This window comes from Ziziphus jujuba, chromosome 4, assembly GCF_031755915.1.
Source record: "Ziziphus jujuba cultivar Dongzao chromosome 4, ASM3175591v1".
In the NCBI taxonomy this organism is placed as follows: Eukaryota; Viridiplantae; Streptophyta; class Magnoliopsida; order Rosales; family Rhamnaceae; genus Ziziphus; species Ziziphus jujuba.
Genome location: NC_083382.1, coordinates 23595352 through 23609524, shown reverse-complemented (window position 1 = coordinate 23609524; position 14173 = coordinate 23595352). Strand labels below are relative to the sequence as shown.

Below are 14173 nucleotides of genomic sequence, written 5' to 3'. Positions count from 1 at the left end.
TATTTTAGCTGCATCATATGTAGGTGGTCCTTCGATCCCCACAAAACAAAATCTTAGGAGACAAAAAAAAAGTATCAAATAATTTGGTGAAGATGTATTGGTCTTTGGATATTTTGTATCAATTAGACCCAAAATTTACATAACCACTTATTTGACCAACATATTATTTCTCACTGCTGACCTATACATGACCTATTAAACATGGATTAACCAACAACTTTATACACACCAATATTTTTCTTTCTTTATTTCCACCAATAAGAAATGTTTAAATTCACTTTCCTCTGTTTTTGGTCACTTTTTTTTTTTTTTTTTGGCCCAAAACTGAACTCAATGTTCTAGCGCATAGTCAGTTATGTTTGGCCAACTATGTACGTAGCAAAATGTTGATTGATAATAAAGCAGGGAGGCTCCTTTTATTTCTTTTATTTTTTATTTTTTTTCTTTTTGATAATAATGCAGGGAGGTATTGGATATTCAAAAGTCATCAATAGAGTGGAGAATCCAATAATCATGTTGGTTATGTGATTCAAAGAAGTCAAAGCTTGAGTTATTTTTTCTGCATAGTTGCTGTCATCAAAACTATGTCGTTTCAACCTTGTATCATTAAACAAAACTGTGAGTTTTGGCTTGGTGGTTTAAAGAGAAGCTGGCAGTCACGTAAAGGCTTTCCAAGAGTCCTAACAGCAATAGAGATATGCAGCAATAGTTTTACAGCAGCAACAGTTCTGCAGCAGCAACAATTCTGCAGCAACCGTTTTCTTTGGTGTTAATATAATTTAAGTTCTCTTTCTCTTTCCCTTTAAGGTTTTCTCTTTAATATTCTCTTGGGTGAGAGTTGTGAGGTGAGAAAGGTTGTAAAAGGGGATTTTGGGTCTGGTATATGGGTGTTAGGTGGAGCTTCTAAAACAAAGAAAGAGAACTAGATAAGCTGTAAAACACATTCAGTTATAGTGCATTTCAACTCTTTGTGGAGCTCCGAGGACGTAGATTCAATTTTGAATCGAACCTCGTAAATTCTGTGGTGTTTTGATCTAGTTTATTATTTAATTTCTTGAATGTTTGTGTTGCTGAAATTGTAACAAATCATATAACGATTAAGATTAGTGTGATAAAAAAAAAAAAAAATCATGCCCCCAAGAATAAGGAGAGGTCATGTTTTTTACAGACAGCACGACATTCGATAAGCAACGGTACCAATCCTTACTAGAGGTCTAATCTTGAAGTAAGCTTTAGAATAGCTTGCAAGATTTGTATCAAGCCGCACAATGAGTCATGCAAAGGGGATGACATATGTTTCCAGTATGGGCAATTAGGATATATGAAGAAGGATTGCCTTTATTTTCATAGAGGTACCAGAGCATTGGGATTGGCCTCGCAAGCTCATCAGGCCAGTGATTACGGAAGTTAGAGTTAGTAAGCAAGCCAAGCTGCAAGTGATTCATTCGGATCAGCACAACAGTAGAATTAAAGGAATTAAGGACTCAGTTGCAAGAATTGGTGGATAAAATTTTTGTCAGGCCTAATATATCACATTGGAAAGCACTAGTCCTATTTGTAACGAAGAAGGATAATATCTTAAGGTTGTGCATTGACTATAGGCAGCTTACTAAAACTACTATCCTAAACGAGTACCCATTGCCACAAATTGATGGCTTATTTCATCGACTCCACAATGCAAAGGTGTTATCCAAGATTGATTCGAGGTGTAGATATCATCAGTTGATAATTAAGGAATTCGATATTCCCAAGACTACTTTCGAAACTTGGTACTGGCAATTACGAGTTTCAATGATGTTGTTTGAACTTACAAATGCTCCAATGACTTTCATTGGCGTGATGAACCATGTATTTAGCCCATACTTAAATCAATTTGTTGTCATGTTTATAGATGACATCTTGATCTATCCAAAAAAGTAAGGAAGAGCATGCAAGACATTTAAGAAAGATACTACAAATTCTAAGATAACATCAACTACATATCAAGTTTAATAAATGTGAACTTTGGTTGGATAGAGTAGGATTCCTCATATATTATAATATCAGTTGATGGTATTTATGTGGATAAAAAATAATAATAATAATAAAGGCTGTTTCAAAGTTGGAACGCCCTACCACTGTGACTGAGAAAGTAGTTATCATGGTATATACATGCGAGTTATTAACCATGCCTGTCTTTTTGCATTCTTACCCAAGAAAATTATATTATTCACCCCAAAAAAAGAAAAAACTATGTATTTTAGGGCAATTAGACAAAATAGAAAATGATGAAAAAGATAAACAATGCTATTGAAATAATTAAATGAATTTTTTGCATTCAAAAATGAACATCTAGACATATAATCTAATTAACTTGTATATATAAATTAAAAAAATAATAATTGAAATTTTAAAGTTGATGATATGTTTATATTCTTTGTACCCCCGCAACATATATATCAAATTATAACTACAAGTATATGAGAGGGTATTTGGGTTTTCAGCAGTTGGGCAGAATATTGGCAAATTTTTGAATATTGGTTAACTTGTTCAAGGCTCAAATCTCGCCAATACTCTGATGGAAGAAGCTGAATGATTATTTTCTTAAGTGACGCAGCAATCTTAACTAAATTCAGAACAAGCTCAAGTTCTTTTTTACACCCACTAAAACCAACCAAAGTTACCACCTCAAGATCTTGATGTGAACCCCAATACTTCGTATTTGCCTTTGCTTTCATAGGGGCATCTTTGTCAACCCACTGCAACACCAAAATGATAGCCAAATGAATAATCATTAGTCAACTATATAATAATAATAAGAATAAAAAATTATGAGTAAAAATATACCTTAAAGTCCATGTCGCTGAAGGAAATCTCATAATATCCATGATGTGGGCGTAGCTGCAACAACCATAAAATTAGGAAAGTCATATTATAAATAGTTCTTTTTATATAAGGTCACTTGAACTAGGGAATTACTCTTAAAATTTACAATATATTTGCAAGGAAAAAAAAAATTTATACATACTCAGCATCATTTTATAAAGCTAACAAATTCAAATGTAAAATATGCCTATATATATATATATATGTATGATTGTATAATTACATGAGTAGGTGCGTATACCTGAATTGACAAATCATGCACGACAGGAGCTGCTTGTAGGAGATCCCAGCCAGAGGGAAGTGGACCATTCTTAGATGGTAACAGTTCCACTTCCAAATGCTCAACCTTAGTCAATTCAGGAAAATATTCTCGGAAAAAAAACGATTTGCGCCAAAATACCTGATATTATTAGCTTCAAAGAATTATTACCAAAAAAAAAAAAAAAAAAAAAATTAATTAATGAACAAGTAGAAGGAGAGAGTAGTAATTAACCTCGCGTGGTATTTTGAAGCGAAGTCTCTTGAGTTGGCCAAAAAGCTCCCTATAAGGATCAAAATTAGGGAAGCCTTCGTCGAAGCAAATAAATGGATTTGGCTGAATTAGCTCCAGAGTATTATTATAATTGAAGAAGGAATGGTTGAAGCAAAATGTTGGATTTAGTTGGGACAGATTCGAGGAAGATAGCTTCACCTTCTTGGGCCAACAATATTCTCCACATGATATCTTTATATTATGATTAGGATTAGAGATGTGGAGGTGCTCAAGATTTTCGCAAAACGATATGGTCAAGTATTTCAAATTTGGGGCACAAGCAACTTCAAATTTCTCAAGGATGTCTGAATTATCCACACATAAACGTTCAAGATTGGGAGAGTTGGTGAAAATGCATTCAATATCCTTGTCTCCCACATCTAAGGATTTCATAGACAAATCTTTCAGCCAAAACATGGATAAATTAGCAAGAAAAGTCGCAGGGTAACAGAGGCAGTCATTGTAAGAAAAATCCAGTTTGAGCTTTTTCACCCTTCTTTTGACACCAAATTCAACCCATCTGTTTACATCATCGGAAAAGAATTTATCTAAAGGAACTTCAATTGTCAATTCTTCTAAATCAGTTTGTGAAGCATTTGTATTCAATTTCATAGCTTTATCCACACCCTTTACATACTCAAGTGAATTTGTTTTCCAAATTTTCAATGCCTTTCTGCGAGTAAATTTCAACCTAGGCGTAAAACCTATCATAGTCTCCCAAAGTTCATTCCATCGCCGACAAACAACTCTCAGTCTGGCTGCTTTTTCCACTGATAAGAAACTCATAATTGTCACCACTATTTCTTCCGGTAATTTACACTTGCCGCTCTCCTCCTTCCCCTGATTATTATTATTGTTTTTTTAACCAAATTAGGTTTTTAGTTACTTTTTTCAATCTCAATAATCAAAACGAATATAAACAAGCAAATATTGAAATTTTAACACCAAATTAATTAATTAAGTACGAATAAGAAGGGTTATTATCATTGTTATAACATAACTCCGACTTAAAAAATAATCTAATATTAGAGCTGCATAATTTGGTAATTAATTACCTTGTGGACTTTTGCCTTCTTTTTCGGTGGAAAACAATAATCGCCATCGTTAACAACAGAACGCTTCATTGTCATTAATCAGAGAATACTGAATTTGAGCAGAGATTTGAAGGGAAGAATTTTGGGCAAGAAAGCTCTGAGACAGATTAACGAAATTAAACTCTCATACACACATATATATATATATATATATATATATAAGAAGGAAAGTATTAATTAATAAGAAAAATATATTCTCAGAAACAGAACATACTTATTTCAGAATCCCTACTTTGATCGGGGTACTATGTATTACATACCTAATTAGCTCGTCAAACTAGGATTCTAATTTTAAAGGATAATTAAAAAAGACATAGTGATAAAAATAAATAAAAACAAAAACATGTCTACCACTGTGGCAAATATTTAACATAAACAACAATAAAAAACAAAATCTAAATATTTGTTTATTTTATTCAAATAATCAATATCAGTCCGCGAAGCAGACATGCACAATAACTTGATATGATCGTAACAAAATTGATATGATCGTTTTATATTAATTATATATCGCACCAAAATTATTGTGACATGGATGGACAAGTTAATTAAATACTTGCCGATTTCTGCACTTTGACAATGGGTATTCCTATTATTGTTAATTTTAAGGCCCAAAGGACTTTCACTTGGATTTTCTCATTGGATGTTTCCTAATATTTCTTTCCTAGAAAATATGACTGGCGAGGAATTAGTTCAAGTTTTCGGAAGCTCACAGGAGTTCGTGGAAACAGCCGCTGATGCTTTGAAAGAACAACCTGCAGATCATGCACAGGGTATTAGGAAATCCATTGAAGCTGCTTACCAAGTTGCCGGCTGTAGATACGAGTATGGTTCTAGCTGGGGTTCCAAGGTAAACCTATCAAATATTGAGGGTTTGTTTACAGACTATAAAACCAAAATTAGCAAAACTCACAATTTAATTTCTATGTTACATGATTAAGTTTTTATATAATATAGAACTTACGAGAAACATTGCTGTGACCTAATTATTTTATAATTTGGTATTATTTTATTAGAATGCCACTTGGATTCATTTTATTTTTTGTTTGGTAAATTTTATTTATTTTCTAACACAACGGAAATTCGAAATATTAAAATTTTAATATAAAGTTAATTTGATATGGAATTAGGCGGGTTGGATATACGGATCCACATCAGAAGATATCCAAACTGGGTTGAGCATCCATGCAAGAGGTTGGAAATCAGTAATTTATTTTCCGGATCCACCGGCCTTTCTAGGATGTGCTCCTACTAGTGGGCCAGATTCTTTGACCCAACAGAAAAGGTGGGCCACAGGCCTACTTGAAATCCTAATCAGCAAAAACTGCCCGATAATTCATACTCTTTTTGGTAATCTCCAATTCAGACAGTGTTTGGCTTACTTGTATCTCCTGTGCTGGGGCTTCTGCTCGATTCCTGAACTCTGCTATGCTATTCTACCCGCGTATTGTCTTATCACAAACTCTAATTTTCTGCCCAAGGTGAGCATAGTCCTTTACTTTTATTTACTTATTATTATATTTTATAGGAATGAATAATTCGAAGAATCATTATTCGAAGCAATATAATTACTTATTCCGGAGTAACTAGCGCAACCTATTACTTCAAGCGCTTTTTCTTTTTCTATTTTTCTATTTTTTTTAAATATGGTTGACCCTAAACATCATATTTATTACAACTATTGAATAAAAAATATTTTTTAGTTTATTACTAATAGAAATCTATGTTGATGTGACATTTCTTAATTAGCTGCATTTAAGGGTTTTTTTTTTTATACTTTTTTTTTTGAAAAGTCAATAATTTAAACAAATCAAATTAATAATTGACATATCAGCATAAATCCTAATAAAGTATTGTATGAACTTTGTGTTATGAAATTCACCTAATAACATTACAGAAGTTTGTTTGTTTGTTTGTTATTTATTTATTTTTTATTTATTTTTATTTATTTTTATTTTTTTTTAATCCTTGTTAAATGCAATTGGGTTTTTATTTTCTTGTGTTTATTAATGTAGTTAGAAGAAACAGCCTGTTACATACCAATTGCTCTATTTGTCATATTCAATCTATACAATCTGCAAGAGTACATAGCAACCTCCCAGTCCATCAAAGCATGGTGGAATAACCAGAGAATGGGGCGGATAATATCAACAAGTGCATGGTTTTTTGGAGTAATTAGGATGGTACTAAAACTTTTAGGAATATCGGAGACAGTCTTTGAAGTCACACAAAAGGACCAGTTTGCGACCGACGATGACAATGATGGTGTCGATGCCAGAGCTGGAAGATTCACCTTTGATAAGTCTCCTATTTTTGTGCCGGTGACAACCATTTTGCTGGTGCAGTTGACAAGTCTGGCAATAGGATTGCTTGGGTTGAGACCACCGGCTGATGGCGGGCAAGGGTCAGGGCCACTAGAGATCGTTTGTAGTGTGTGGTTAGTGCTATGCCTTTGGCCATTTTTGAAAGGGATGTTTGGGAAGGGAAAATATGGGATTCCTTTATCTACCATAAGCAAGTCTTCTGCTTTGGCATTGACTTTTGTATACTTGTGTAGAAGGTCGACTCAAATGGGTTGATAAATTGGTCATGAAATAATATATATTGATGTACGCGTGCTTTCTCACATTAATTACATAGAATTAATATGGTTTTGTATACACCAATTAATCATTGATCTTATCAACTTTGAATGAATATTTGTGTTTGAACTTTGGTGAATGAAATATTAGATCTTGCATCTTCATCGGTGGATGTTGATATAGAAGAATATATATATACATACAATCAAAATAATATTTCAAGATAGTAAATACAAAATTCAAAGCTTGCTTAGTATGGGGAAATACTTCAGAGAATATTAATAAGCATATTATACTAATGAATCCGAAAATTGATTTGGGTTCCTTTTTTTTTTTTTTTTTTTTTGGGGCAACAAAAATCTGTTGAGATTTAAATATATATATATATATATATAGAATAATGCAATTCAGCAAAAAATATATAGAATAATGGAAAATATATAAATACATATAATTGAATATGAAAAAATATTGTTTCTTCGTCTGTGCTTCTTATAGACCGATAAAATTTCCTAACTTTTTCCTTTTTTGTATATATTGTCATCGGTGCTAGGAGATTTTCATATTTTTGTATTTAGACAATTTCTAATGGTTATATATATTGTAATCTATATGATACAAAGATTGAAAAAGTTTCCAACGTAGATGGTATATATGTCTACCTGATAGATATTTAATTGTAAAATCGATCTCTAATGATTCTTTTAAAGTTCTAATTAATTAATTACATGTATATTTATTTTATTTTTAAATAAAATAATAATAATTAATATTATCTATCTATTTTTTCTTCAAAAGAAAGGATTATTTTCTTAATAAATATTGTTTTGTTGAGTCACATTATAAGCTATATGTTATTCTGCTAAATACATTTACATCAAATACCAACACATGAGAAAAAGATGATAGAAAAACCTGTCAAATTTTAATCGAGGCAAAAATTTGATTTTTTGGCCTTAAGACAATTTTCGTCCTGCACTGATATTCAACGGTTTAATAGATGACAAATATCTCTCAGAATACAACAACTACTTTATGAGAATAGTAGTACCCCAAACTCCCAAAAACAATGAACAATTTTGTGTTTCACTCTCTCTCTCTTTCTGTTTTTTTATATGAATGAATGATGAAAACAAAATAATAAATATTTCTAATATTTCTTTTTGCTCTTGTGTTTCAGTCATAGAAATTATTGTTATTATAGGAAAGATTACACTGATATGAAGAAACTTAATGCTTAAGGATATACAAAATGTTAAAATTTTCTTTATTTCCAATAATAGGCAACTTTCCACTCTGAAGACATGTTCTTTCACTAGAACGCTGTTTCTTATTATTTTATTTATTTATTTATTTATTTTAAAATAAAATTCTAGTATTTTAAATATTATGGTAACTAAATAAATAAATAATATTTTTATAATTTCTATTCAGAAAATTCCTACACTCCCCACATGAATAGAAATTAATGCAAGATAACTATGTAGACACTAGAGAGAGTTTAACAAAAAAAAATTGCATCAGGATAGATAGCTTTCAGCATTGAATCTTCCATAGTAATAGTTATCGAGTTTATTAGTTGATCAGTATGCATAATGCTTTGAATTGTTAACTTTTGATGTAAACTGAGACAATAACCAACACACAATTCCTTTTCTGCACAAAATTTGTTCTCATTATTGTATTCATTTTGGCCTTGAATAATCTGGTTTTCATAAGTGCTTTAGAGAATTACGCCTTTTATAATTCTCATAGAAGCGGCCCTACTTCTACACTTATATAGGTGACTATCTATAAGAAATATCCTGCCATATTTCACTTGGATTTCTAATATATAGATATCATTAAAAGCATAGCTTATCCTAATAATATGCTGTAGGCAATACTGTTTCACCTTAGAAATGGGAACAAATATTTTCTCTCTTTTAATACTTCATAGTATTTCTTGTGAATCATACATACTTACATTCTCCCATTGAACCAAGATCCTGGATCTCCATTCAGCTAGGTTGGGTTTCCATTTATGATGATTCATTTGATTTAGGCTTTAATCCCATTCGCATCGATGACTTATAAACTTGCTCTCTAGAAAACCTTTTGTAAGTGGATCCACCAGGTTGTCTTTTGATTTTACTTATTCAATATTTATGATTCCATTAGAGAGAAGTTGTCGAATGGTATTATGTCCTCGACGTATATGTTGACATTTACCATTATACATATTATTTTGTGCCCTACGAATTGCTGATTGATTAACACAATGAATACATATAGCAGGCACATGCTTTGACCAATTTGGAATATTTTCTAAAAACTTTCTAAGCCATTCGGCTTCCTTTCCAGCTTTATCTAAAGCTATAAGTTCAGATTCCATAGTTGATCTCGCAATACAAGTCTATTTTGAAGTCTTCCATGACAAAGCAGCACATCCAAATATCCACTTGTAGACTTTGAGTCTTTTGTATCTGATATCCAGTTAGCATCACAATATCCTTCTAACATAGTGGGATATCTTGTATAGTATAAACCGTATATCATTGTATATCTTAAGTATTTCAAAGCTCTAATTAATGCTTACAATGATCTTTATTTGGGTTACTAGTAAATCTACTTAACTTAGTAATAGCATAAGCTATATCTGGTTATGTGCAATTGAGATATAAATTAGGCTTCCTATAATTCTGAAATATTTCAATTGATATACACTTTGACCATGATTTTTAGCTAGGTGTAAAGTTATGTCAACAAGAGTCTTTGCTGGACCCGCATACTTATCAAATTTCTCAAGTACATTTTTAATATAATGAGATTGTGACAGAACTATTCCATCTGATGTTTTAGTAATTTTAATACCTAAAATCACATCAACTTCATCTAGATCTTTCATATCAAACTTATTAGTCAACATCTTTTTAGTAGCTTTAATAATTTCCATATTGCTACCCATTATTAGCATGTCATCTACATATAAGCAAATCCTGACATACCGTTTTTGAGTGCTTTTATAATATACACATCTATCACACTTATTAATTTTGAAGCCATTTGTCATCATTACATTATCAAATTTCTCATGCCATTGTTTTAGTGCTTATTTTAATCCATACAATGACTTAACTAGCTTGCACACTTTTTTCTCTTGTCTTAGAACTATAAACCCTTCTAGTTGTTTCATATAGATCTCTTCTTCAATATCTCCATTTGAAAAGGCAGTTTTTACATCCATTTGATGTATTTCAAGATTATAAAAAGCTACTATTGCAATCAAATTTGAATTGATGTGATTCTAGCTAATGGTGAATAAGTATCAAAATAGTCCAAGCCTTCCTTTTGCTTGTAACCTTTAGCTACTCTTCTAGCTTTGTATTTATCAATGGTACCATATGGTTTTAATTTCCTTTTAAAAATCCAATTATGACCCAATGGTGTAGTACCAGGTGAAAGATCTACTAACTCCCATGTATGATTTTGCATTACAAAATCAATTTCATTATCAATTATTTCCTTCCAAAATCGAGCTTCAGGAGTTGACATTGCTTCTTTAAAGGTTTAAGGTTCATTTTCTAACAAATAAGTCATAAAATCAGTACAAAATGACTTAAATGTTTTAGTTCTCTTACTACGTCTTGGTTCATCCTCTTTTCCTTCATTTTTGTCTTTTTGAGTTTGATTACTAGTAATCATATCCTCATGAGACCTTTTAATTGAACTATCTATTTTTCCTATTTTGTAATTCAAAGAAAGATGCATATCTCGATTCTATAATGGTGTTGACATGTATGTCAGGAGTATCAGATTTATACACCAAAAATCGATATGCACTACTATTTTGTGCATATCCAATGAAAATACAGTCAATAGTTTTAGGTCTTATTTTAACATTTTTAGGAAAATGTACTGCAACTTTAGCAAGACATCCCCATATTTTCATGTACTTATATGTAGGTTTTCGACATTTCCATAACTCATATGGTGTTTTATCTAATTTCTTATGAGGTAACTTATTTAGAATTGTATTAGAAGTCAATAAAGCTTCTCCCATAAATTTTTTGGTAAACCAGACATAAGCAATAAAGAATTTTTCATTTCTTTTAAAGTACGATTTTTGCATTCACCTACACCATTTTATTGTGGTGAATAAGGAGCGGTTGTATGGTGGATAATACCATATTTTAAACAGAATTCCTCAAAAGGTGATTCATACTCACCTTCTCTATCATTCCTCAAATTTTTTATTTTCTTGCTTAGTTGGTTTTCTACCTCATTTTTATAATGTTTAAACATTTCAATTGCTTCATCTTTGCTTTGCAATAAACAAACATAGCGATATCTTGTACAATCATCAATAAAAGTAATAAAATACTTTTTTCCACCTCTAGTTTGTATATATTTTAAATCACAAGTATCGGTATGGATTAATTCTAGAAGTTCTGTACTCCTTTGCACATTTTGAAATGGAGTTCTGGTTAATTTAACTTCTACACATGTTTCACATTTATGATTAGAGTAAATCCCAAATTTAGGTAATAAGCCCATGTTCATTAATTTGCATAGTGCATCATAACTTACATGTCCCAATCTACCATGCCATAAATTAAATGACTCCACAATATAAGTAGAAGAGTTAACTTTATTATTATTAATAGGAGTTACAATAGTCATTACATTCATTTTAAATAGACCATTAACCAAATACCCTTTTCCCACATACATCCCATTTTTAATGAGTGCAAATTTATCAGCCACAAAGACTAGCTGTAACACCCTGTCCCAAATCGCACCGGGATCCGTGCACGTTGATTGAGGTTGACCGTTGACCAAGCGGGTCAAAAGTTGACTTTTTGCTCCAGTTGGAATTTCCAGTTGACCAGGGTACCGTGGCGAAGTGCATGATGCCCCGAGTTCGTAGACTAGTAGCACGTCGAAAACGGAGCTACGGTTTGAAAGTTTTGAGCGAAACAAGTTGAGGTCCAAACTGTCCAAGGGGTGCCGGAGTTGACTTTTTATTTATGGCGAAATGAGTTTTGACTCATGCATGGTTGTGAAGTGCTCATCGATACGAGTTCACAGACTAGCGGCACGCTTAAAACAGACATCCGGTTAAAAAGTTATGGACGCGTGAAGTTTGCCGGATACGGTAATATTTTAATGTTTTTGAGTCGATGAACAGTGAAATACCACGTGTCGTCACCTAATTGGTCCACGTGGAATGAACAGTGTCACACAGTGGCTTTTATTTGATAAAATTCTCGGGGAAGAGAGAGAAAGAGAGAGAGGAGAGAGAAAGAGAGAGAAAGTCCGACCGGCCACAGGAGATTTTCAAATTTTCCGGCCGATCTACTGTACACGCACCGGCCAGAAAGATTCCCCTCCCCATTTCCGGCAAAACCTCAAAGTTTCACGGCGATCGGCCGCCGGACGTGCCCGGATCGAACGTTCGAAGATCGGCGGCGACTTTTTCCCTCCACAGCCGATTGACCCATTTTCGGCCATTTTCCGGCCACACGCGCCAGCTAGCCATCACCACCTCCTCAAGTCCGGCCGACCCACCAAGTTTCATGGCCACTGGACGACCGACGCGCCGAGATCGGAGCTTTTTCCGGCGAGAGGCCGAAATTCTTCAAACCGTGATTTCTCCGCCGTCCGGCCTCCGTTTGCCTCACCGCCGATCCCGTTGGATTGCTCTCCTCACGATCTACAAATCTGCAAAAAATCACAGCCAACGGCCACCGTACGCGCCGCCGCCGGTGACGGTTGCCGGTGACCGCGGCGGCTCGCCGGAAGTTACTGTTCCGGCGAGTACCCAGTCTCACCGCCAGCCCCAGTCCACTGTGTTCAATCTCCTGAACCCGAATTCGGCATCCGTTTCTGCCAATTCACGATGGTTTGGGAGAATTGTGGAGCCGAAATCCGAAAAGCTTTCTGGTGAGATTCCGACCCCGTCGGGTCCGATCACCGGAAAGTAAGACCGAATCAGTGATCCTCATCACTCGAGCTTCGATTCGGTATATAACTCGTAACTTTTAGCTATCGTTTGGTGTTCGCTCCCCGGGTACCCATTTGGGAATTACCCGAATAAAATATTAATATTTTTGGTTGGTATACAGTGGTTGTTTAGGTGCGCATACGAGTGGTGGAGTTGATCCTGCAGAGGATCTTAGTTGATTTACGCGCTCAAGGTGAGTGACCCACCTTCAAAAATTATTTTAGGCAATTAATTATGTTTAATTGGTATTTAAATTATGCTCATGTGGTATGATTTAATTATGGTTTTATTGTGGTTTAATTTATTTATTATGCATGAGCAAAGTATGTTTCGGTATTATTTGTACGTGGTTTTAAGTAATATTTTCCGGGCATAATTGGGTTAAATATTTTACGAAAATATTTGTTTATATTTTATAAATTATGCCCGCGGTATTTTTATGGTTGCATCTCGTATTTCGAGAAAATTGTGGTTTGTTGTTATCGCTGGTTCGTACCGATGTGTTAAATAAAAAATATGTGGGATGGTATGTTGTGAAAAATTTGGTATATTTCCCACGGTGGTTTTGGAAAACGGTACGGTTGGTTTAATAATTGTTTTAGATGCATTCACACAGTATTGGTGTTCTGGTATATGTATATGTGGTTCAGCGAGCAAGTATTATTATTTCACCCGTGAGTTGCCATTGGACCGTGGGCAGGCAAGTCTTGTATAGTGCACACAGCCGCCCCCCTCCTTGGCCGGGATAATGGTTTCAGCAGCGGTACTGTCCGGACACCGAAGTGCCGTTTGCAAGTTTCTCTCTTTAACCCCCCCGCCAGTCGGTGCTCAGGACGCTGGGTATCGGAGGGCATCACTGGTATATGGTATGGTGCGTCAAGTCAAGTGTAATTGTCAGGTGTAATTTGCAAATAATGTTTTAAACCCCAAAAGGTGTTCAAAAATTATTTATTATAATTTATTACATTTTAATTATATATTGGGGTATGTATTTATTTATTTATTGTTTATCAAATGGTTTAATCCCTTGGTTTTCGGGAAGTACGTACATCGGGTTTTGTGAAAAGGTTTTAAAAAGGGAATATTTCAAACGGAGCGATTGGTGAGAGTTTTG

The 14173-nt window shown here is 33.7% G+C and overlaps 1 protein-coding gene across 1 annotated transcript; it reads left to right on the top strand.

The window, feature by feature from the left end:
• Positions 1 to 5032: 5032 nt before the first annotated feature.
• Positions 5033 to 7222, top strand: LOC125421921 (cellulose synthase-like protein H2). Its single transcript, XM_048472059.2, has 3 exons — positions 5033 to 5341; positions 5622 to 5972; positions 6507 to 7222. The coding sequence occupies exons 1-3, from the start codon at positions 5135 to 5137 to the stop codon at positions 7068 to 7070; spliced, it is 1122 nt and encodes a 373-aa protein (XP_048328016.2). The 5' UTR covers positions 5033 to 5134; the 3' UTR covers positions 7071 to 7222.
• Positions 7223 to 14173: the final 6951 nt, after the last annotated feature.

Coding starts and splice junctions, on each gene's coding strand:
- LOC125421921 (XM_048472059.2), top strand. CDS start 5,135: ATGTTTCCTAATATTTCTTTCCTAGAAAATATGACTGGCGAGGAATTA. Junction 5,342..5,621: donor GTTCTAGCTGGGGTTCCAAG/GTAAACCTATCA, acceptor ATATGGAATTAG/GCGGGTTGGATATACGGATC. Junction 5,973..6,506: donor ACTCTAATTTTCTGCCCAAG/GTGAGCATAGTC, acceptor TTATTAATGTAG/TTAGAAGAAACAGCCTGTTA.